Source organism: Rhyacophila brunnea, unplaced genomic scaffold (genome assembly GCF_057557595.1).
Source record: "Rhyacophila brunnea isolate RB1 unplaced genomic scaffold, BYU_Rbru_1.0 scaffold_8, whole genome shotgun sequence".
In the NCBI taxonomy this organism is placed as follows: domain Eukaryota; kingdom Metazoa; phylum Arthropoda; class Insecta; order Trichoptera; family Rhyacophilidae; genus Rhyacophila; species Rhyacophila brunnea.
Window position 1 is genome coordinate 29,580,032 of NW_028233350.1, and position 27,185 is coordinate 29,607,216.

Consider the following 27,185-nt stretch of genomic DNA (forward strand, 5'->3'; position numbering starts at 1 on the left):
TTGAAACATGTAGTGTTGTAATTATAACTTTGTATGAGCTATAATTATTATGAATTTTATAACTCGAATCGGTTTAGTCAACATACTATAGGCCGGATTTAAATGATATTAAAATATAAAAGTGTGTTTTTTGTCTTCGACAGTGTCTTCTCGACATCTCGACAACAGTAATTATTATTTGTTTATGGGAACAACTAATTATTGTAAGCTCGAGAAAGCTACTTCAAAAGCTAACTATCGCTCCTTCAAAGTACGCAGAAAGTCAAACCACATATTGACAAAAGCTTGAATGCGGGACACAGTGTTGACAATTACTTTCCAAGTTTCCCAGACATTTAATAGTGTTGGCAAATATTTAGTTTTAAACGTCATGGAAAACTCGAGATTTATTGATCGCGTGGAAACACTCGTACGTTTTGTTTAGGTTTTGGTTTACCCAGTGTTATAACGAGTATTCAGACATCAACTTGTCTCCAGTTTTGTTTAACTGAAGCACTATAGCCATACGGCGTGATTTTTATTACATATGGCTATCGTTTATATTTTTATACTATTGGCGGCGCTTTTTAGTGGACTGTAATTTGGGATGATTGTGGATGTGGATGTTGGGGGAGGGTGGTTTAAACGGGAGTCGATCCAGTCACTACTCTTGGCTCTCTCTTGACAAGAATTAGGCTTTATTGGTGGAGCAGGTCCAGAGTCATGCACGCACTCACTAGTATGCAAACACTGTGGGTTTGGGTTAATGATGACACTCGAAAAAATACTCGTTTGATGAGTCACTCTGTATTCGTTTACGGTTGTTAAAATATCACAAGAGCCAGTATCACGGATTGCCAGGTGTTTAGTTTACGATTTATGTACATATGTGTTATGTATGAAATAACCTGTGCCGGTAACTCGGCTTGATAGGTGGTCTAATTGACTGAGTTCGAATTGAATTATTGCTTGGACGACGGTCACACTATAGCAAGTTGACATGGTCGTGGTCTATGAATAACTGATTTTGTATCAATCGTGGGCGACTGATAACTTGTTAAATAGTTAAGCGCCTGGATGACAACAATAAATGAGGATAGTAGGTATGAGATATTTATGCGGGTGTAAGGATTAGATTGGGATCATAATTGGCCTAACCAACTATGCTTCCGTCAAGAACAACAGCCCAATTTATCAAATCTCTATAATATTACATGGTTTATAAAAATAATGAACATTTTACACAATAAAAGTTCAAGATGGAAAAATGTGCTAAAAAGTTATTTTAGAATTCTTGAATGAAAAAATATTTGATCCTCGAGAATTTGATATTGGTATATTGATTTCTTGAGATATCAACAAATTTTTATTTATTGTATCTAGACAAAATCTTTCCAAATACGTTAATTGGGTGTAATTAGGTGATATATTTGTTAATTAACTTAAAACTGGACATATGATATATGATATATGTGCACTAATCCATTGATATATTATAAGGTTCAAATAGATCAAATAAAACTGTAGATTTATTAATAGTCTCCAACATGTAAAAAAATATTTCACTACTGCTTTCATTTCAAAGGTCTGCAGCCTAAAAATATAAATTCTTATCATTGTTTCATCTTTCTTTTTAAAAACATTTGGTAACCGAATATAAGTCAGAAATAATATTTACTTCTCATTATTGGAAATGTCTCAATCATTCGAAAGCAGAATACTGATTTGTATTCAGTAGAGGTTTACTCTATGTAGATGGGAAGTGCCACGAGTTTTAACGATTCAGGGCGTAACCTATTTTTCTCTATGGTGTACCCGGAAAATTTATTGACCACGTGACAATTGTACGAGTGAGCAGATTGACAAGCATTTAAAAAAAAAATTATCTTGCTATATTGAAGAAAAATAATATTCATCGACGTTAAAAAATAATAATTATGTCTCGACGATTTTGTTTCACCACAATACAAACTTGAGTTTAAAAATAAAGGGTCTATTTCGAAAAAAATATTCATAATAATTAATTATTGATTTTTATGGCGGTGGGAGGGGGTCGATTTTACAAAGTGTAACAGGTGCCACTGAATTCCACATCCATCCCGATTCTTATGGCTTTTCGTCACTTCAACTGCGGATCCCAAAAATTTCGGGTGCATTATTCATACCCAGACATTCCACAATTTTAGTCAAGTGATAAATACGTGGCTTGCAGGTATAAATAACTAAGAGTGAAAATCTACGAAATTCTATGAGTTGTTGCATCCACAAGTCGTTTACGAATGGGCGTAGTCTAGCGGTCATAATTATTAGGATTGTAAGTGTCCGTTTGTATCGTCAGCACTGTTTTGCCTGATTAACATGCCATAACAATATATTAAAGCAAAAATTACGTGCTCCAGATAAGTGCATCCAATATTTGTGAGTGTCATGGGTTTTCCAGTAGCCACAGGCCTTGCATGTCGTAGAATACCGAATGAGACCAACTCATCGAGAGGGCTGTGCGATGGCATCCGAATCACGATATTAAGTCATGAGGTCCTGCCGAAGTGGAAGAATAAGATAGTAATATTTTATTCAACTAAATAAATAATAACCTACCCCCTTTAAGAGTGCACCTGATATGTCCTTTTATTTATTATTCATAAATGCTGCATAATCTGTACTTACATTGTATATTATACAACATAATGTATTTTTCTGAATAAATAAAAAAAAATATTATGATTTAATAATTTTCGTTCTTTTTCGATAATAACAACATTTATGTTAATATTTAAAATAATTACAAGATAAAAATAACTTTTTATATACAACGTTTTAAAATTCTGTTGAACCATATAAACTTGACTCGACTAGCTTGAACGATCAAAATAATTTGTACTTGACATGTCATATTGATTTCCATAGTAACGCATATATATATTAATAATTTAGTTGCTAGGACCCCAGACTAACAACCAATAATGGTGTCGAAATAACTATTCATACAAAACAAAAGTAACTGAACATGAACTCAATTCTACTTAAATATGGCTAAAAGTATTTAAAAAATGCATTGGCATCGTGTTCTGATATATTCTAAAAGTTTCAAATGTCTAGCTAGTCGGGAAGTTAGTTGAAAATCGATTGCAAGATTTGTACCGGACAAAGAACCACCGGACAAATACGAATACGAGCTAAGAAAAACGTTGTAAAATACCAACTCACGCCAGCCAGTGCTAATTAACTAAATATCATCCCTGAATACACTTTAATCGCCATGCAGATAATCATAATCTAAAGTTTATTATAATCATCGCAAATTTAATTAATATTAGTTCCCATGACACTATCAGTTTAAATTTAATGCTTAACTTTAACAAGTAATTAGTGCAAAAGCCAGATTTCAAGAACGAATGACAACGTTATAGTATTATGAACACGGAAAGCTTTGGTTTGACATTATAAAACATTATTTATTGTTAAGCTTTGTTATGATAAAGATTAACTAATTATTCATAGCCATTACCTAAAGCTCTGCATCAAAGTTAATAATGTTTTTTTTTTTTTTTTTTTTTTTAAATAATAATGCACTCAACCAATAACAGGTAGCGTTGACTCCGCGGAAAGATAGAGTCTGCTACTAGGTCTAATAATTTTACTAGTATTGTTTGCAAACTCTTCCTCTAAAGCCGTGTTGACACGGTCCAAGTACGATCCAAGTACACTTGCACCGAGTGCCGTCCAAGTGACAGCTTCATACTAATTATTCCTATCCAAGCTAACTTGCAAGAGTAGGACGCGGTCCAAGTAGCTTGGATAGGAATAATTAGTATGATGATGTCTCATACGAGTGCACTTAGATGGCACTCGGTCCAAGTGTACTTGGATCGTACTTGGACCGTGTCAACGCGCTTTAACAGAAATGTATGTGCACAACCATCATTTTGATACTCAATGAATATCATCTACTCCTACAAACTTAACATTATACCATGAAATCGGATGTGATTTGAACATTTGAAAAATTGAAAAAAATTGCGCGCTTTACCCAACATAATAAATACTTCACAAGACCAAACGTCGCTACAAAGGTAAACGAGTATTATTTTAATACGTCAGACTTTTTTGCACATTTTTTTTCGTTCACGACGAAATATAAGAAAACATAAAAATGTCTTTTACTGAGACAGTTTTTTTATAATTTGTTTATTTGTTTGCGGCAAAATGTATGTATACATTTCATTCTATGCTTATGGAGAACAATGAATAACAAATCTAAGTAACCTAATAATACTACGTCAGTAAATAACCAAAGAAAATGTTAAAACAGGCCGCTATCTTGTCAATTTATACACCATAAAATGCTGCTAACGCATTGAAAATATTTTGTTCTATAGTTATAAATTCAAGCATTTTGTATTTATATAAAAAAAGATTTTAAATTATAATGCTTCATGTGTAAAATATACGCATTTTTATGTTGTAGGGTATCATGGATGAAGATTTAGTTTGCAATACTATAAAGTTATTTTAAAATGCAAAAACTGTGGCTACATATTTTTCATTTTCTTCGTGACAAATTGACAGAATCATGTCACGTATTTCATGAACCAGAAATGCGCTCCGTGAATTTTCCTACACTTAGAATCTTAGATTTCATCTCATTTTTATGAAAATTCAATTCATTAAAATATTATACACACGCTCGTATGATATTCGATTATGTATACATAGCGTGATATTATTTATATATTTAAACTAGTTAATGGGAAGGCTGAGTAGTGGCAGAGCGCCCATGTCAGAGGACAAGGGTGCAAATTATTTTTTTTCGCCAATATGTATTTGGTCTATGCAGTATTTCCCAACCTTATTATTTGTGACATGCCCCACTTAAATGCTTCAAAAATCTCCCCCTCCCCATATAAACATTTTATAGTAACCTACTATCAAATTATGAAAAAAAAAAATGAATTGCTTTAAATAAAAAATGCACATGGGCAATAATATATAATATAAGGAAATATCTATATTATGTTACATAATATACAACTCGGAAGAAAAATAGTGAGATTCTTGTGCTTGATGTGAGCTGAAATCAGTTTTTATGTCAGGTACTAAATTGGTCAATTTTAATCTTAAATCTCTACGGTTTGTGAAATCAAAATGATTTCTTTTTTTCAATAGCAAATCATTAACAGCGCTAAAGCCACATTCAACTAAATAGTGTTCTAAAATTCAAATTTAAAATCATTTTGCAATTCTAAGAGTGTCTTTTGATACTGCATGGCCACATCAGTTATATCTAGTAACAACGGTTGAGTTATCCAAGGTGGGAAAGTATCTAACAAATATTAGTGATTTGCGCATTGCCCCCAAAACATTCAAATTGCCCCGCGTTGGATGTTTAATGGATAGCTATAATAATTAATTCATCGATTTACCCATTCGATGATTGTCGATTATACTGTATCCTATTATTATAGCTTAAAATAGTCATCTGGACATTAATAATAATACGTAAATATTTCAGTTAATTGTATTCTATACAAATGTAGCTTTTATATGTGAAGCTTCAAAAAGCTTACCAAAGCTTAGCCCCGACAAATATAATCATACACCTGCCAGAAAAACAATCAAATAATTGTTTTTTTCAAGTTCTGCAATATGCATACAATTAATTCATTACAAACATTGGTGTCAAATTAAATAGAATTTGAACAGTCCATATTGTGCAACACTGCGCACTTTTTTTTATACAAGTGTAAACAGGTTTGTACAACTTTGAAAACTATATAATAATAAGGTTTATTTTTTTACAGGCAGATGGATGCCAGTCTCGATTCTGCCTAATGCTTAAACACAGGGATTAAATTATAAAACGTAACAAACTTGTTCGAGTATAAAAAAATCATTTCTTCTCTCTTAATTCGATTTTTGTTAGACAATACTTCGTAGTAATTAGATAAATTATTTATTACATCGAAATACTTCTAAGTGAATTTCGGCGCGGCGGATGTCAAAAAAAATGTATGGTAGATTCTATGAGCGGTGTCAATTATTATATTACCAAAAACAGGTTAGACTAGGGCTGTTAATATTATATATGGGCGAAAAATTTAGTCTAGGAATCTTTTTATTGCTGAAGAAACTGAATGTGAAATAAGTTTTTAATAAGTTTAAAGTTATATAACTCACCGTCTTGTAGAAGCCACATCCCCTCTCTCGACGGCAAGGAGGAACTTCTTCTCGTCGAGAGAGAGCTGCGCCATCTCCTGGTGAGGCCGCACCACATTCTCCTCCTCCATCATGCCATGGATGCTGTGTCTCTGTAAAAAAAAACAAAATCATTTATTTCGGGATACTTCCGTAGTACAGTAATATTATGATGCAATTATTTGAGTAACTCAATACCCACTCCACCCTCGTTTAGGGTAGTGAGAGACAGGGAAGATGGTTAAAATCATCACCGACATCCTATAACGGATATGGCACAGAAAGAAGAAGATGGTACATACAATAAAGAAATATATAGATTATAGAAAAATAAAGTAAAGTTAAGTTCTGGTTAACACAATATACTCTTTTTTATGTTTGACGTGGAGTTGTAAAAATTAAATTTAGATTTTTTTTGTCTAATACCGTTTTGAAAATGGGATTTACGTCCGAAACAGCTTTCATCACGAATCAAACAACCAAATAAAAAAATATATACACAGTTATGGCAAAGCTTACGGTTGATATTGTACTGATTTTTTTAGGTGGTAACCTACTGTAAAACTAACAACCTCAATTACTCAATTATTAGTAGAAAGATAGAATTTTCTTAGAAGTAACAGGAGGGAGTGGAGCTAAAAAGAATGTTTGTATTTGAAAGGGGTTTACACGTTTGAACAAACTACGGAGATACGAAATTTAACATTTTGGTTCATTTAAATACAACGATTTTGTTATAAGACGTTTTTATTATAATACCTATGTAATAAAGATGGTCTCTATAAGGTACCTTGTCAAAAAAATAAAAAACGATCTTATCTAAAAATCATGATCGTCTGTATCGAAAAAGAAAATGAATATTTCCTTTCATATGAAAATTGCTCGATACCCTTACACGCATGATCTCATAAAACGTTCTCGCACGAGTGCCTTCGTAATGGCGAAGCCCAACATTAGGAGATATGCTGATAGATATTTATCACATGATGTAAAGAAATTCTGAAATATGTAAGCCATTCGAAGAATAAGTACAAAAGCGTAATTTTAGAAAGATATATTATTTTGACAGACTTCTTTTTGGCTGGTAACTTTTTCTCCTTTACTTATATTTCCAGTTGGAGAAATATATCGACATTTGAATCCTCGTTATGTGATGGCATCTTTAAAGAGTTCACTTCTTAAAAGTAAGCAGGATACACTGAATCGCAATAAATCTCCACTTTTCTAAGCCCTTTTTCATGTATCAAACGTCAAATGAATAAATATATATTTTCAAATCATTGCTTAGAGAAATTATGCTATCGACTGGTAGTACATGTTGGAATTTCAATTTAAATTTTAAGTTTCAATCTCAGTTTTGTCCTATTTTATTTGAATCGGTCTAAGTGACCCGTAAATTTTCATTTTACGTTCAGTAGCCTACATTCTGTGCGACGTATTGTTCGTCTGTTATTATTACTTCTTTAGGTTTATTATTGTAATTAAATAATTTTCAGAAAAGTAAACTTGTTTGAATCCTTTGGATTCGGTTACTTTGACAAATAAATTTTCTTTCGAATATGGACAACCAGCATTCAGAGAATCAGAAGGCAAAGCATATACCATGTTTAATAATTTTAGTCGTCAGGGTTTAAGTAACCATCATCTGAGTGTCCAGGGCGGTGAAACCCCCCCCGCCCATGAGGCACAAAGCGCCGAGTTTTATCCAATAATACGTACCTATTTTTTTTCAGATTGCATAATAATGTTGTGGTCGGCATTGATTCACTAATCCTGCACCAAATTTTAAGTAGTTCAGTTGGAAAAAATAATGATTAAATACATACAACATTATGTGTCCGAGAACAGCCCTTTAATACATCCTTTAAATTTTGCACCTCATCTGTTAAAATTTCTTCGATTTGGTGAATTGAATACACTTAAGTGGTAATAATTAATCATAGAAAAAAGACAACATTTACAATAAATTAATATAGATACGACTAATTGTTAAATATTTTTTGTTTTATTGAAAGAACTCTTCATTTTAACATTTATATTTTTATAATACTAAAGAAACGTCTGCTATAACGATATTTGCCGTTAGATTATTTGAATAAGGATTTCAATTTTGCTGAACATCGTTGGAGATTTTCCCGAAAACGTTTCGCTCGACAAACTCAAATCGTTGCGCCATAGGTGAAAAGTTAAAGACGCTCCAGAATAACCATTTTCCAGAAGGGCTGCTTTCCAATACCATTAGCCGCTAGGGGTTCGCCGGACGGTCTCTTCATACGAAGCAATTGGGGTGGATTTGAACGGTAATATCCAGAGACCACCTTCTCGGCTTATGTGAGAAAATGTCATCGTGCTTCGTCCTTCGGACTAAAATGGCAAAGTGCTTTTTGAAATTGCAATTTTTTATCAGCACAATTGGATCTCGGTTAAAAGGAATTGTATAATAATCATTTTGTTCTACCTTGATAAAAAAAACTTTACCACCTAAAATATATATAAAAAAATCTTGAGAATATTACTATATTTCCTTAATTTCATAAAAAAATTAAAAAAAATATACTTATTGGATCATTGTATAAAACTTATTCAGGAAGTTAATTAATATTCGGCATAAGTAATAGTAACACTAATAGATATTTGGCGATGATGAGGTGAAGGAGATAGAAGGTCATTGTTGCGTGGATTTTTGGAGAAGAGAGTTTATTTGACGGTGCGAGAATGCAATAATACATTAATAATAAGACACTATTAACACTGTATATAATAATTATTAATAAGGATGATAGCGTGATATTCCAATCGCGGGTAATAATGTACTGGTAAGTGAAGAGTTTGATTATATTAATGAGCTGAAAGACTCAATAGGAGTGGAATGTCAGTTAATTAGGTCGGGTGAATAACTCGTGACAATATTAGTGCGTCTCGTGATGGACTCGATAAGTGAGTGAAGATTCATGGTACTGTCCTTCCAATTTATACAAATGGAGAACATATATTACAAGAGATATTGTCGCAATTAACAAGTCATAACTGACTCTATTGATCTAGTTATGATTGAGGAAATGCTGACAATCATTATCATTCTATTGTTATGTTACCAACAAAACATACATATCGACTACCTCATGGAATAACACACTAACTCTAAATTATCAACTTTTCAGGAGAGCGAAAAAACCATTCAAAAAAATGTGTAGCATAAGCCGTTTATAGTGTGCAAATATTATTTAAATAATAATTTATATCTTTAAATAGCGAATCATTTAAGCAATAAATCAACTTTTGTATGACATTAATTTAGAAAATAGCACCCTAAATGTGTTTTTAATATATAAAAATATTACATCTAGATTTGGTGTGATTTTTTCCGTTTATATTTTTTAGAGGGTGTATATATCTATACTTGGTGTGTTTTTCCACGTAATTATTATTTTTTTCATAAAAAAAGTACCACGTAACTTGAGATGGTGTTTTTTTCCATGCCAATTCTGAACGATAATCTTAAATATCTCGACTTAGAGTGATTTTTGTTTTGAATTTTACGAAGAATAACATACTATGTGCTCTTAGTGTTTTTTTTCTCGATGATATTTGGTTAAACCAAAAATATTTTTAGATATTCTGATGGAATATGAGGAAATTTTTTAATTTAACAATATTTTATCGCAATAAACTATATTATAACCATTCAGTCAGTTGCAGGTAATTGTTCTACAGAACATACTATTATAGTAAGATAATTGCAAAAGGTACTAAATGAATATTTCACTCAACATAATAATGATTGATAGTATATTTAAAAAAAAATGATAGGTTAGTTAGTTACCTATATATTTTACGTAAATTACGTTTGCATTGCGGCATTGTCAAGTGAATAGGTATTTAAATGGAACGTTATGTAAATAAATCTTCTTTTATATTAAGTGTGGGAAAACTATCAACTAACATACAACTGTATTCTTAAAATTAGATTTAAAATATTACTTATAAGACTTATACTTATATGCAGCTACTTATTTATATCGCACCTCACTTAGCTGTTTGTAGATGCTAAAGATAACAATAGTCATCCTTGCTAACAATATCATAAACAGTGAGATTGTAGATGGCATATTTTCTCTTATAATGATAGACTCATACTTCACTTTACGGAAATATATTATTAATTTGTTCAATTACACTATTTTTTGTTGCTTCATTGAGTATATGAGGACGGTTGTTGTGCCTGCCTCGACTATCCAATAGCAATTCTGACTCTTCATTTTTTTTAAAAACACTCACCACCCACATATTTGAAATTGAAAGCGTTTGTAAAAACTTGGTTTTTCACACTTTTATTATTTCGTCATTGCATGGCAAATTATAAATAAGTGCCTTTAGACGTCTTGAAGCTGGTAGTTTTTGGGTTTTCTTTTGCACTGACTTGACATATCGTAAGATGTCTCATGTCTCTCCATTGTCTCTCATGATTGCCAATCATCCAAAATGAATCAAAACTAACTTGACGATCAGATTCACTCATTTTTGAAGCACATTTGTATAGACAAGAATTTTTACACGGTGCTTCCATGGTATTCAAATATTCTAATATTCATTCAAATATTCTTCACCCAAATTGAATACTTTTTTGGCTTTCTTCCTTTTCCAAAAGTCCTAAAAATTACAGCTCTCTTGTTTTTCTCGATTCAGGTGTGTCAATGGTGGAAATACTCTGTACATATGCACTAGGCAAGGACAACGTCATGTCTGGTGATGTGATGTGATGAATTGCATTTGTGTCTAAAGGTGGCTAAGTACTCAGACAAAAGTTTAATGTTATTATGCTCTGAAGTAGAGCCATATATTTCGTTCTGTGTAAGATCTGTTGGAGATTTCGTAATTTATTCGATCAAATGATCAATCATTCCCAAATCCCCACCAAATGTTTATGTCATATTTCGCACACTGAAAAAACAGCTAAATCCCGATAATTTAGGATCACTAGAAGTATTATTGGAATTTGATATATATTCGGAGTCTTCAGATGGGGTAAAATCAACCTGGTTATCATCGTGGACTATGCTATTTTCATCCAGACATGCAATGATTCTTTTCGACTTTTTTGACTACCGTATTTATCATAAAAGTATAGTAAAAAGTAGCAAGTATTACCTTACCTACTTATCACAAGTCGTCATGGAATCAATACAAGAAGAATAATTAATGTAGGTTGTAAATTAGAAACTAATGGTGCAAATATGCATTTATACGATACTTACTAATGATAGGAAGACGTTATAGTTTACATTACGAAACAAAGAATATTATAAACATTGAAAATTCTGTAGGAGCCAATAGTACCGACAGAGTATTTATGGTTGAATCATTTATAATTTTAACCTAAAAATGTGTTGTCTGAAGTAGGAGATTATTAAAGCTACATATTATTTAATATTTAAAGCTACCTCCGAGATCTAGTTGGAGACATATTAACTAAATAGAATAGTACATAACTTAAATCCATTAGAATTTAAATTCAAATTCCATCAAGTACCTACCATCGGTCGATAGTATTAATAATAATATTAAAATTAGTCACTTGTTCACAATATCAATAACAAAAATAATACAACTTTACTGTCACAAAAGCAATTTGCGATAATGAAAGTAGATGCGATTCATTACAAAGGATAATGATTTTTCAATACAGTGTTGTTCTATGTTGATAAAGGCGAGATTTGAAAGTGAAAGTTGAATTAGTGTCATATTCCACGGTGAAATCATAGTTAAATGATACACTAAAATGATTTGTGTAGGGAGCGTGTATATTTTTTTCAATTAATATCATACCAACTCGGCATAGTGTCATATTCAGTGTCACATAAAAATTAATAACAATAACTTGTGATACCAACTACAGGTGGATTATTATTCCATGTTATTTAAGATTTTACAAAAATGTTATATAATCATAACTCTACTATACGAATATTATTTTAAACAGTATTTTGGGCGTTTTTCGAGAAAAAAATCCAAAAAAAAATTGGCTGGTGTGGTATTTTTTTCTATGCAACAATAGCTCAAAAAACATAAAACACTATTTTGAATTGGTGTGTTATTCCATGAGGTAGTCGATATTATTGTGTATAACTCATTTAATGCTGAGTGGCATGATTGCTACAGATAAACACAAGAACTTACTATCACCGTTATTGTATATTCTTGGTGAAAAGTCATTATAAAATAAAAAAGGTGCAGTACTGAACAGTAGTATTTCTATAAATATAAAACTTGACCTGACTGTTATTGAATTCTGTTGATTAAATATTATATATGATATTTACAATATTATTTTTGTACTGATTAAGAAAAATAAAAAAAGTGCTACAGTAATTTGTAGATGTACAGCGTTAAATAGAATGTGTTTTGGTGTATTGACTTATAAATTGATATTAACAATGAGAATGCATCAGTATATTATTATGTTAATAAGCATCTTGCTAATACACGTGTTTTATAAAAGTCATTGATTGTGTTTTCCAATGTGGATGTTGTGTACTTTTAGGATATCTTTCCATGCAACCCTGCCTGACCCCTACTGTACACATATTATATAAATAATCTAAGCCAATCTCTCCCACGTGTCCTCAAACAAATGAACCAACAAGTTCTCCGTAGCGTTACGAGAAAAAAAATATAGTAGGTACTTCCGGCCACATTATAAGAGGACAAAAATGTACAGTATTCTTTGGGCTATTATCCAATGAAAGATTGCTACGGGCGCCAAACTGTTAGGAGTAGCAGTCAATAAACTGAAGAATCATCCGATAATGACTGATCATTGATGCGAGATGTCACATGAAGAAGAAGAATAATAAGAAAGAATGTACAGATAACGTATTACAATCGGTTTATATTTCAATACAATGTAATATTTATTAAAACTTATTTATTACTAGGTACTCATAAATAGTTTGAAATTACCTAAGAAACATTATTTAAAAAAAAAAACCATTTTTTTGTACAGAATAGAATTTGAACATTATTATCAAGCCAATACAATTATTATTTATGCAAAAAATCTTAACAACACTATGCATTTGGGTTATTATACTAATAATAATAGTAGGTAATATTGATATAACTCTAATTTTGTTTCATACTAGCATTTCGGAATTCAAGTATTTTTTAGGGTTATTTCTAGGGATTTCAATACCGGTATTTCGAAACCGGTATTAAAGTATTTATCAATACCGAAATACCGGTTTTGTTTTTGAAAATGGATTATAAGTTATGTGTTGCTAAAATGAAAATATATTGAGTGAATCCAACAGAGGTGAAAAAATAATAAAACAAATTTCATCAAATATATTTCAAACATCCGAAAACATCCGTGACAAAAATGTTCAATTATTCTACAATTATTATTGATGACTGTACAAGCGTTGAATTTAAGAAGCTTTTTCTGCAGCCGGACTTATTTGCACTTGATGAACATTTGAGAGCTTTAGTTAAAATTATCAATATATTAAAATTATTTGTAAAAAATCACTAGTTCTACATTTATGATCAATACATATTTTTAAATGTCAACATAATAAATGTAGGTAAGTATAAAGGTTTTTGCTATAAAATATTTTTTTAATAGATTTTAATAGCTATATTTATTAATAAGCGCTTATTTCTATTTTTTTAAATGTTTGAAAATACCGGTATTCAATAAGAAATACCGAAAAACCGGTATTGACATTTTCATTCGGTATTGCAATCCCTAGTTATTTCACATTGAAAATAATTATGTTTTATACTCTCTTATAATAATATCTAGAAATACATTTATACACTTGTATATTATATGTACATATAATTAAAATGCGATCAAAGTACGTTATTTTTTACTACACGACTCTCCATGACGTGGTATCGTAAATTGAAATCGTGATTTGGCATAAAATATCTATCTCTGTTTCCACGGTGCAGCACTAGTGATGGATAGACTTCTTGAAGCCAGACTTCCGTATTTTGATTCCATTCCGTTCAATATTTTATAAAGATGACAATAGATAAATCTTTGTAAGAAAAATACATACATATCTTATGTTGGTTGTGAACTGTAGTTAGATGATACGAGTCGTAGCGAAAAGAGATTTTCACGATGATATCAACGCAATGTTCAGTACAGTGATAGCTTATTATTTTATCGTCAAAATCTACTCAGTATTCATACCGTGAATGGGTATTTTTATAAATATTACGAGAAAGCTTTTTTGAAACACCTTGTGTGACAGTCAAAATGGCTATTGTCTATGTTAGAATTATACTAAATTTAAAAAATGTATGTAACATAATTTTTTTAAAGATCTTGGAAAAAGAATGTAAATTATTTTGGTACTTTTTATTCAAATATGTGTATAAATACACATATAAAAACTCGTGTACGTATGATGGGCTTAAACATTCATAGACCCGGGAAAATATTCAAAAAATTCTAAAATTAATATGCTGACATGATACAAAAGGGTTTTTACTAACTGCCTTCTATTAACCGTATTTATCTGTTTGAATAAACATAAATTTGTATAATGTATTTTCGTTTTTTTTTATTTCAATGTCTAGATAAAACAGATTTATATATTGTGTGTTAATATTATAATCGTAGCTCTACAATTTTCGCATAAATGGTAATATTAGTATTGATAAGACATCAAATTTAATGTGAATCATGACCATTTTGACAGTTCCTTCAAGTGGTATTTGCTAACATTAATTTGCTAATATTAATAAAGCATGAATATACTTTATGTTTTGAGAATCCATGTTCTATCAAAATATGGTAAGTATATACAGTAAAAACATTCTTGAATTTTACAAAAAATTTTAACTTTAGGTCCAAATATCTCAGGATCCATTTTGATGGACTTGATCCATAATTATTCTGAACCACCCAATTAATAATATAATACCTATAATTTTCTTCACACTGCAATTTGAATGTAAAGAAAAACATATATTTTCTGGATATTCGATTGAGGCTGTAGTTTAAATATATAAATGAATGCAGCTCCATCATAATATATAGAAGATATAAATGCACTACATTTCTGATCGGTAGGTAATACTTTAAAATTTTGTTGTACTGTATGAATATGTGCTATACTGTAAATTGAATGAGACATGTATACATACCTAAAATTACAATTGTAGGAAAGGAAGGACGAAAGAAGAATATTAAACCGGTAATACGAATGATGTCCATACTCATTGTAAATAACTATTTTTTAAGAGGAGCCAACCGAAACCCATGCTCCTAACAAAAAGTTCGGCATGTCTCCCAAATTGGTCACGATATAATTATTTTAATATAATTATGTAAATAATTAGGTGTAGGTAATTATATTAAAAAAAAGGTTTTGAAACGTTATCGGAGTCCATAGGACGGGATAATATCCAATGTAGTGACCGAAATAGCCGCCGTATAATAATGAGATGGTGTTTTTTTTTTTTTTTTGTGTTAACTATTCAAACATTTTTTTAAACAGTGTTTAATATTTGTTTTTATAAAATTTTGCCGGTACATAATTATGAATTATGAGCATCTTATCTTATATCTCATGATGATCTACGAAGGTATATAAACCGTGAATTTTTAGGCCCTGAAACAGTACTGAAAAAATTATACACATTACAAAACAGGATCATTACTTTTTCCCTCCTAAGCGTAAAACTAATATTACCTTGGTGATGTCAATTAAAATAAATTGCGATAGCATGCATGGGCAATTTATTGCGCGGGAAATTGTCAGCGTGGACAGATTTAATCTTATTTAAGTAATTTAACTATTACTGACTCACTGTGACGTAGCAATCACCCTGCAGTGATTCTATGTTTTGGAAAGCTGATAATATAACAAAAACGCGGGACGCTCGACAAAGGAAAATGGTGGATCACTGTGTTGCCCTACGAACTGAAACTGTAATAAGATAGGATATTATAGTATATATTATGTAGAAAAACGGTTACTTTAATGAATTTCCAAATTATTCATAAAATAATCAATAATATTCATCGGCTGAATATCTAATCACGTTGCATGTTTTTCAATGCAAGTAAATCTCCATATTAGGGCGACATTAATCGTGTGTATTGGGGTAGAAGACAGGTGAGCACGTCATGTAAATACTTAAAATATATGTGAAATAATGGAATAAATTTGAATGCGTAATGCATATTTATGCATGGGAATATTTGCAGCAAGCGAAGCGGGAATTTCCCTCTTCCTGGAATCGCGCACCATTCGAGAGATGAAATTTATCGGATATTTCGTTAAAACGATGCGATATGAATGAATGGATAGGGGATTCATGGGGTGCAGTGAAGTGCTACAGACTAACAAGCTTTATGAGTGAGTATACAAAAATTGGAACAATCCCAGAAACATAATATCTATTAAAAATCTAAAAACATGGACCGAATGGGGTCGGGTTGAAACTTACTAATAAGCTATCTTAGTATTTTTTAAACATACATATTTCTGTGGTTATTTTGTATATGTCTAATATATTTATTTTACCACGTTTTTATCAGCTTGTATTCTTGTTTGTCCAGTACAGATTTTTTCTTATGCAGTACAATTTTTTTCTTGTTTGTCCAAGATTTTTAACAAACTTCCCGACTAGCTAGACATTTGAAACTCTTAGAATATATCAGAACACGACGACAATGCATTCTTTAAGCAGAATTAAATTCATTTTCAGTTAGTTCTTTTTTGTATATATGTATATGTAAAATATATGTGAAATAATGGAATAAATTTGAATGCGTAATGCATATTTATGCATGGGAATATTTGCAGCAAGCGAAGCGGGAATTTCCCTCTTCCTGGAATCGCGCACCATTCGAGAGATGAAATTTATCGGATATTTCGTTAAAACGATGCGATATGAATGAATGGATAGGGGATTCATGGGGTGCAGTGAAGTGCTACAGACTAACAAGCTTTATGAGTGAGTATACAAAAATTGGAACAATCCCAGAAACATAATATCTATTAGAAAAAACATGGACCGAATGGGGTCGGGTTGAAACTTACTAATAAGCTATCTTAGTATTTTTTAAACATACATATTTCTGTGGTTATTTTGTATATGTCTAATATATTTATTTTACCACGTTTTTATCAGCTTGTATTCTTGTTTGTCCAGTACAGATTTTTTCTTATGCAGTACAATTTTTTTCTTGTTTGTCCAAGATTTTTAACTAACTTCCCGACTAGCTAGACATTTGAAACTCTTAGAATATATCAGAACACGACGACAATGCATTCTTTAAGCAGAATTAAATTCATTTTCAGTTAGTTCTTTTTTGTATGTTTCGGAAAAAAATCGTTAAAAGTAATATTTACTACTCACTATTATTGGTTGCTAAGGGGGTCCTAGCAACCAAATTATTAATATATACGTGACTTACCATGGAAATCAATATAAAATGTCAAAATGACATTTCAGTATTCTATATTTATTCAGTATTTCTATCAAGTACAAAAAAAAAGTATTTATTAATGCATAGAATTGTCAAGTTTATATGATTCAACAGAAAATTTAAAAACGTAGTATATGAAAAGTTCTTTTTATCTTGTAATTATTTCGCTATATATATCAAGAAATAAGAATATTAAACTTGTATAATGTGTTATCATTGACATTTTTTTTAGATACGATAATGTTCTCAGAAAAAAAAAATATTCTAGCCTCACTAGGTAGCTGATTTTAGCTTCAACGTCTATTTGCTACCATCTGCTAATCCTGGATGCTAATTCAGAAAGGCGCTGTCACTATAGGAGTCTGATCCTTCTTCACCTTTCAAGGATTTTGGGCTGGCCAATTGAAATTTTGTGACTAGGAATAGCTAAACCAATCATAAATGCAAATATTCTCATACTATGAATTATTTTATATATTTCTTGTGCCATCCCCTATCGAAGGCCAGCTACCATCGGGTCAGTATCCAGTTTTTTGTCTGCTATCCGGAAAACATGATGTGAACTCATATAAATCACGGATACTCTGTAGGAAATGCGGCATACACCATTTTATTTTTCCTTGGATAATGAACTGAGGAATGCTGTCGTTTTATCAAATTATAATATGGCTACTGTAGTTTTTAAGTTTTGTTTCTTTTAGTCCTGGTAGTCCAATAGATTTTGAAGATATGTCTTTATAGCCACATCTCGAAGGACTTGACTCTCTGTGACAATTTCCTTGTTTAGTGTATATACTCACCTCAATGACAGAGAAAATGGTTAAGCTTATTTATAATGGCATTATCATTGTTTTCCACTTATCTTATATATGTTTTATAATTTCTTTTATTTTGTTAACTGTCAATTCATGGTGGAACTGCATTGCATTGTTGTTTAATTTAATAAAACGCATTTTTTTTGTAGTACTTATTCCACTTTTAATATATTTTCAACTTAAAAATGTCCCTCTGAGGGGGACGAAACCGGTCCTAATTTATTGATTAAACGTGGAATTAGTACAAAAAAATACGTTTTATTAAATTAAACAACAATATATTTTATAAATTAAGTTTTTTGAAAATATGCCATTATATCTTAAAATTCAACGGAATTTTATTTAAAAAAGCTGTGATATTTATCGGTTTCAGCCGTGTAATCAATCAACATAAAAAAATAATCTAAATGTGGTGCTGAGGATTAAAAATAAATTTTTATTAATATGCGATAATATTCTTCACAACTATTTTCAAAATTATATAAAATATGAGGTCTGATTTTCAAATGATCCATCATTACAATTAAACATAATTTTTCCTAATATTTTTATATTGTGTGTCAGTGTTTGAAATATAATGTAGGGCAAAAATATTCATATTGATTTTGAAATAGCCCAGAAAAAAAACTCGAACTTCACATCTTTTACTATCCAGGTGAGTGCTCTTGCTTCTTGAGCTATCTGTTCGCCGATGACTTATGCGAATTAAATCTAATAATTACGGCACCAGAGGAAGTAATACTTTTATATATTTTATATTAGATACGTTGCTATAAAAATAATAATTCCGTTTTATAAATATAAGTTTATAGATTGTAATCTAATGTTTGCTAGATATGCTTATACATTTTCATACAAGGCAGTTAGATATATGTTTGGATCGTTGTTTACACATAAATTAATACTTTTCTACTTTATGTACGTGGCGATGTGAAAATTGCTTGCAACTCTTTGTTATTTTTTTTTTTTAACCATGTTCGATCCTAAAATCATAATATGGGCCTCCTCAGAGTGAAGGTTGTATCGACAGCATATTGTTTTTACAATACTACGGATTTCTATACTCATTTGATCTGTGCCACGGACGAATTAACTCGCCAAAGCATGTATGTCACGTCAGGCCACGGACAAATATATTCGCGGGTTCTTGTAAACGTCATAACTTCTGAATAAACATTCTGTGTATATTTTATAAACAATATTATCATTTTAGTGTGAAAATATTCACGATAAACTTGATAAACATGTTGTGTTGCTAAGTTTTCACAAATATTTATCATTCCGTTCCTATTTCATATTTTTTAAAGGATTCATTTTATTCTGATAATAGCTGGCCTACAAGTGTCCACTTAGTAAAAATTGGCTGGCAGTGATAAAGTTAAAAAGTAAACATGCAAATTTTTGTCATATTTGGGATTCGAACCCAACATGTAACCACTCGGTCATCGTGGGCGTTAACGGAGGGTTTTTTAGTTATTAAAATTTAATCATTTAATCCTCAGATCCTCAAGTTGTATCAATATATTAACATTACTGTGGGGAGGGGGTATCATTGCATGTGATTTATTGCATGTAGTTATAACATACAAATTGGTGCATAATAATATTTTAACGTTGCGTGTTTCCCAGCATAGCCAGAAAACTCATTACAAAATTACACGGAAAAGTCTTTGAATCATTTCTTCCAGGTCAATCCACTTATGCGACCCGTTCGTGATGTAAGACTTCTTATTTGTATACTTATTAGGTTAGAAGCTAAGCCAAACTACCTATCACTGTGATTTACATTTGGGATTTGTATACGATAAACTTTCTTTCATTCTTTCTTTGAAGCCAGAAGGAACGAAAGAATTCGTCGACCACGTACAGGATGAATTGATACTTTCGAGCCGGATTTGAACTTTTTTGGCGCCCACAATTAGGGGTAGATACGTGGCTCAACTAAATAGAATATACATATATTTAAAAGTCACGTAGAGTTGGTATGTAAATATGAAGAATATATTATGTATGTATTCATTGGGTCCGTCCGTTGTTGATCTTAGACGTTTCACGAAGAGGTTTCTTGACAGTTTTTTTTTATTATTACGAGAAATGGATGTTAGCCACTAGGCCAAACTATTAGGTTCATGCTTTGGGTTAACACACACATTGAAAAACAACGTGTAAATTTTCCAGTCCCGATATTCAAACCCGAGATCTACCTACGACTTCATAAGTGGACACAGTCGTCCATCGCGGATAATAAAAGTTGTAATTTATTAAGAAATATAAAGATGTATAATATTATATCATGGCAGCTATTTATTTTCGGGACAAATAATCATTACTAAAATGAAATTCTATCAAGTAAATGCCGACACAATTACAACATTTCACGCTAGTTTAAACCTTTAGGGTATTACTGGATTTCTGAACTTGTCCAACAAAATTTCTAGACTTCGAGCGTTATGATGGGACACTGTCATTGAATTTGTCATATTATATTTCGCAAAATTTATACATTTGTATATTTATTCAATCATTGATTCGTTTACTTGTCTTCATGAGTTATGTATGACCAATATTTATATTTATAATAATACAGAAAATTTTCTATCCCATGATAGCCTCGGTAAATTCAGTAACTAATTTGCTAGTATTGTCTTATAAAATTGCGCTGCAGGCGATTTTTACTTATATCTTTTTTTATTTATATCAATTAATGGGATATCACGATTTTTTCATTATTGACTTTTATTCAACTTAAAACAGCGTTTAGAAAGCACTTCAGAGAGTATTGTAAGAGCCATAAGCTAGAATTTGTCGCAATTGTATAAGATGCCTGCCTATAGCATTGTAGTCAATATGTGCGGGTGCGAATCCCGAGAAACGCAGGTTCGATTCCTGCTGGGTGCCGTATTTTTTTTTTCAAAAAAGATTTTTTTCTATTGGCTATATATTTTCTCAGAAGTGTTTTAAAATTATGTATATTAATTAATACTATGGTCATTACGGGCCAGCCGGTTCACACACAATAACAGCCGAGTGTAAAACAGTATTTTGAAAAGAAATTATTTTTAACCCAATCAATACCGGCAAGTTTTCTAGTCGATAGTGGTAGTATCTACTAACAAACGATGCAGAAGAGTGGTTTGAATTTTTGCTTACTTGACTGCATCAAAAATTTTTCGAAAAAGTCAATAGATGGCTAAAAATATTAGATTAATTACGGCCCGGAAAAAAACCGGAAATTTCCGGGTCCGGTATTAAAAGGAATAAACATTAATCACGGAAATTTCCGAGTCCGGTATGATAAACACGCGCGATAACATCATTTTACTTCCTACTTCATTTATAGTTTGTAAATTTATGGCTACGGCCGTATGTTGTAGCTCAACCACTGGGGAATGCAAAAAGAAATGGCGTATTTCAAAAAAACACTACCTTATTCTTAGGTCAATAATTATTATAAAGCAATCATTATTCGTAGGATGTTTATCACACTTGAATGGTCAAAAACAAAGCTTATAATTAGTATCTTTAGAATTATCTTCAAACGTGTTAATCTTGCCCATTTTTTGAATAATAAAATACCTAATTCTTGTCAAATTTGGGATCACAGAGATTATCAATATATTTTTTTATAGTAAATATTTCACTATAATAATGTCGATATAAATTATACTGATGGTTTTATAAATGCGTTTAAAAAATAATAAATGTAAAAAATCTTAACACCACTGCACAGTTATGTACTGAAATATGACTTTATTCTAAAACATTAGAGCGAGAGGTTTAAAAGAATAATATTTTATATAAAAAAATACTTTACGCAGTCATCAAATGTTTAAAATAAATAAAACGGATAATAATGCTTCAAAATTATATAAATAAATTATCTACAACGTTTAAAGTATGTCCAGGATCATGCTTTGAAAATAGAACAAAAGCTCCATTTTGACCTACGCTGAGCATGTCCCCCCTTAAGTATATATTTTATTTTTCATTAAAAGTTTGTCGTAGATAGCCATAAAATCAGTAGGCGCTTGAGGACTTCAACATATTTTCGACCACTACCGGCAGACAGGTCATCATTTTTCATTGTATTTCACTAAAAATATTCAGAAAAATGTAGGGCACATCTAACGTGTGTACGAGTTGTACATTAGAAGCCAAGCCAAGCCAGGCTGTGTACTTACCTTCCGGTAGGATTTAGGATTTGTATACATATTCAAATTTGGTTTATGACAATACCCGAGCGTAAAACCTGTGCTCTAGCGTGCTAAATAAAAAATATATTCTACGCACGTAGATATCAGCTTTTGGCTCTTGAAAAATGAAAAGAGGGATAATGTTTTGACGGTTTTATCAAATGCGTACACAATGTGTGTATCATGTACCTCAAATGTCGTAATAAATTTAGAACAAGCGCGATATATAAAAACACACAACCCGGGACGCGTAAGGAATACGGGGATTTAATTAAATTTGACCTTTATAGCTTTATAATCTTATGAGATATTTTAAAAAAATGTTTTGCAGTAATAAGGACTTTTTACATCTGCTTTAATTCATGTATTCAATTCAAAATCATTTATTAAAATGAGCGTACACAACCCAATGACATTAATATGGACGAATCATCTGGAAAAAAAATGACACTCACTTTATTGTCGGGTCTGCCGAATGGCATAATCTGTTCTAACGCCATTACAATAAAGGTGATATTGCTATAAATTCCCGATGCTTTTTGTCGGGTCTGCCGAATGGTTCGGTTTGAACGGGAACATTGACATTAGAAACACTGTTCTAACGCCATTACAATAAAGGTCATATTGATATAAATTCCCGATGCGTGATATCGCGTAATGGAAATTGCGTGACGTCTACCTATACATGCGAATTTACTTGCTAGCTACTGTATTGAGTGCGTTGTCCATTAATAATGTCATTGACACAACCCAACATAAAAGTATAATGAGAAACTACATACCTATGTCGATTGTTGAACGACAGAACGTCACATCAAAATACTTTTATTATTTTGTTTGTTCTTGCGTTTTATCAAATCAACACATAAACAATTAATACACCGCATGATTTAAAATTCAAATTTCAACGGAGAGTCATTATTTTTGCTCTACTGAAAAAACAACAATAGTTACTTACATATGTGACTTTACTCTTTCAACAGTCGAAACAAAATGTCAATATAAATAAAATTATAAAAATCCGTCTGACGTACAATGATGATATATATCTACGTGAAACGAAATAAATACACTGAATAAACAAGATATAACATGTACTATATATTTAGATTTTATAAAACAATGGCTACGTAAACTCACTCACGCAAGTGGAGTATATCGTTATCAGAAGCAATTTGAACACAGCTATAGCCTTTGCAATAAGCTCAGCAAGTGAAAGGTTATTTTTCAGATATTTATCAAAGACACACATACAAACGCTGCCAGTGATACTGGCGCTACAGAGTGTCGTACGACATCTATATATTAATATAATTAATTAATAATAAAACCCTTACAAATGACCACCATCTTCAGACTCAACCTAATGTCGGTCTTCGGTTAGTTGCAAGTCAGTAATCACTTTGCTCATATATTATTAATTATTTAATATTAATCAGACTGCAAGTACAATTCAATAAATAACATATACGTGCAGTTTATATCGATTTTTTCGGGTATTATTCCATATAAGACTAGATATAAATACAGTAACCGTGTTTTAATATATAGGTATATAATTTAATGTGTGATAAAATAAAAATAGATATATTATTACATAGTATAAAGCTATATGTGAAAAAAATTAAACCTTAGAACTATCCACACAGGAAAAATAAGGAAAAAATAGTTCCGGACTAAAGGCGAATATTATGGATTAGAAATCTAAGGAAATGATTTCATAAGAGCACGACTATATTGTTCCGGTCAACGGTCTCAAAGGTTGAGATCATTTTGATTATTGCCAATCTTCGCAGAGGAGATGGCACTAAAAGACGAAATGAAATCTCACTGTATAAATTATGTTCTTACAAGGTTAAAGTTTTTAAAAATTAAATGCCTAGTTCATCGTAAGAATGACAAAGTTAGTACCTTTTAAAATTTAAATCTAACAGTTAATATAATGTGATACTTAACTGCGTGTTAAAAATATTATATAATCTTACCAAGGCAGTCTTCGTGTTAGCAAGCAAGCAAGTTGCTGATTTTATCGCTCAGTTTATATGGCGACGTCTCCCATAGGAGCTGTTACCGATCTCGCAAGGTAGTCTAACGTCAGCTGTTTAGTGGATAGTGGTAGATGACATAAGACCGCTCTCAATAATGCTATCGTGTTCATAATCACAAAGGTTTTTGTAGACCGGCTTAAAATGGACTGATAAGAAAATATAGATTTTTGTGTTACATCATAATATATTCAAACTGATGCATTTTTTACGTCATTTAAGCAGTGTTTCCCAAAATTGTATAACCGTGGACCAATATTTTCCAGAATAATTTTTCATGGGCCGGTATGTGGAAATATGAAAACATATTTAAATTAGTTTTTATATAAACAAAATTTTATTCAGAATTTTATTTAGTTAAATTTAAGACCTTTGCGTACGTTGATAATCTATAATATAAAAATCAATATTTGTTTGTTTGTTTGTTCGTATTTTATGCGCTGCAATACCTTTCATCCGATTGCGATAAAACTTTGTCAACTTATTGCTTGCACTTGCGCAAAGAGTATAGGCTATATTTTATATATTAAATGAATGTCTGTCTGTCTGTATGCCTGTCTGTCTGTCTATCTTTCTGTCTGTCCCGTATGCGTTCCTATACCATTCATCCGATTGCGATGAAACTTTTGACCAGTTGTTGTGCCCACGCCCGCGAAGGTTTCTGAATTAGTACAACCATCTTCTTCTATTCGTATGCGTTCCTATACCATTCATCTGATTGCGATGAAACTTTTATCATTTGTTGCGCGCACACCTGTGAAGGTTTCTAAATTAGTATTATATAAAATACAAAGTTTGTTGCTTGTTTGTTCCATCCAATTTTGATTTTTTTTACTACATATTAATAACATTAATAACGTTTGCATATTTTGGATTCGATTTTAATTTAGTGGTCTTTTGTTTGACCTTTACTCCTATTAGAATTATTTTCATATTGCCATATTGTATTACACAGATATTTTAATAGTAAAAAAATACTTACCTCTTATTATTTTTTAAATATCTAAGATAAATATAATCACGAAGCGACCCTGTGCGAAGCCGGGTACTTCAGCTAGTATTATATAATAGGAAGCGCACAGCTTTCCACCCGAGAGTTCTGGGCTTGACCCGGTGAGGGTACACTATTTATGTGTTTTTCTCAAAGCCTGTGTGTTTGTGATTGTTCAAAATTACTAACAACGAAACTTTGTACGAAAAAGCAAGGACGTGGTTATTAATGATTCTTAAAAAAAATAAAGAAAAATAATAGGAATTGCACACACTCATTACCATGAGTAATACATTTTTGATTCTGAAGCCTTGAGACTTTGGTTTAAACCACCTTTGGACCTAAACAAAATCTATTATGAAACTTCCTCGGAAGCGGTCAAGATTCACATCGGATTGGAAAAGAACAGCACCGCAATTTCCTAACTATCGTCTCGTGTGGCACCAGACGACATGACGTAATTGTGACGTCATCCAATACACGCTCGAGTGGGCGGCATGTATTGGCTGACGTCACAATTACGTCATGTCGTCTGGTGCCACACGAGACGATAGTTAGGAAATTGCGGTGCTGGGGTGAAAAACCAGCAGAAATGGTTCCACGGAACCAACTGCAGAAACTATGCTCAGAACTGTGCATCGAATGAAGAGAACTTGATGGTTGCTCATCTACACCGATGAGCGAAAAAAAGAAAATATCAAAAATATTTTAATTAACTTATTATATTATATAATTATGAGAAAACAAAATTACTGCATTATTCAACTCATTATCCACCAAAATATAAACGGCAAACCTAGCAGAGGACGGCTAAAGAATCTTCGTGATTGGTACTAGTGCAGCTCCACTGTTAGTACTATTCCGAGAGAGCAACATGAAGGCAAATATCACTCTGATAGCGGCCAGCTTTTGGTAGAATATGGCACAAGAAGAAGAGGATTACATTTAAGTAAAATAATGAACCGTGTAGTAAATATCCGCTGTCTGTTAAAATTACTATGTTTTCTTATCAATCAGTTATGACTTATGGGGTTGAGAGAATAGCTAAAAACCATTCGTAAAATCTCTGGACACTACTTGTTTAGGCGAGAAAGTGGTTATTTACCTAATATTTTTACATATAAGTTAAATTATTATTTTCAATACTATCATATAAAATAATACCCGACAAAAAAAAACTTCGCCAAAGATTTTCACCTTCGTCAACACGTTATAAATTTCCAGTTAAAAATAATTATTTATGATTTATAATATTTTTTATAAATGGAAATTAAAATGTCGAAATTAGCTAAAGAAATTTTGATTTAGATGGGTACCTAATTTTAATTGGGCAATTTAAAATTAAATTCTAATTCATCAAAGTCGACTTTGTATTTAGCCAAACAATTCATTAGGTACGAGAGTAGCGCGATGCTGCAATAATTAACAAATCTTTTAGGCAGTACTCTCTGCTTATGAACTTTCGAAGGCCAGCCATGCTTTTGATTAATTATTACAATATCCATTATATTT

General features: G+C 31.4%; 1 protein-coding gene across 1 annotated transcript in view; it reads right to left on the reverse strand.

Annotated features, from left to right (window-relative positions):
- Trpgamma (Transient receptor potential cation channel gamma) overlaps positions 1 to 27,185 on the reverse strand; it is a 422,855-nt gene that overhangs the window by 135,181 nt on the left and 260,489 nt on the right. The window contains exon 4 of the mRNA XM_085958711.1: positions 6,157 to 6,287. Within this exon, the coding sequence (XP_085814837.1) occupies positions 6,157 to 6,287 (131 nt within the window). The remainder of the gene's footprint in view (positions 1 to 6,156; positions 6,288 to 27,185) is intronic.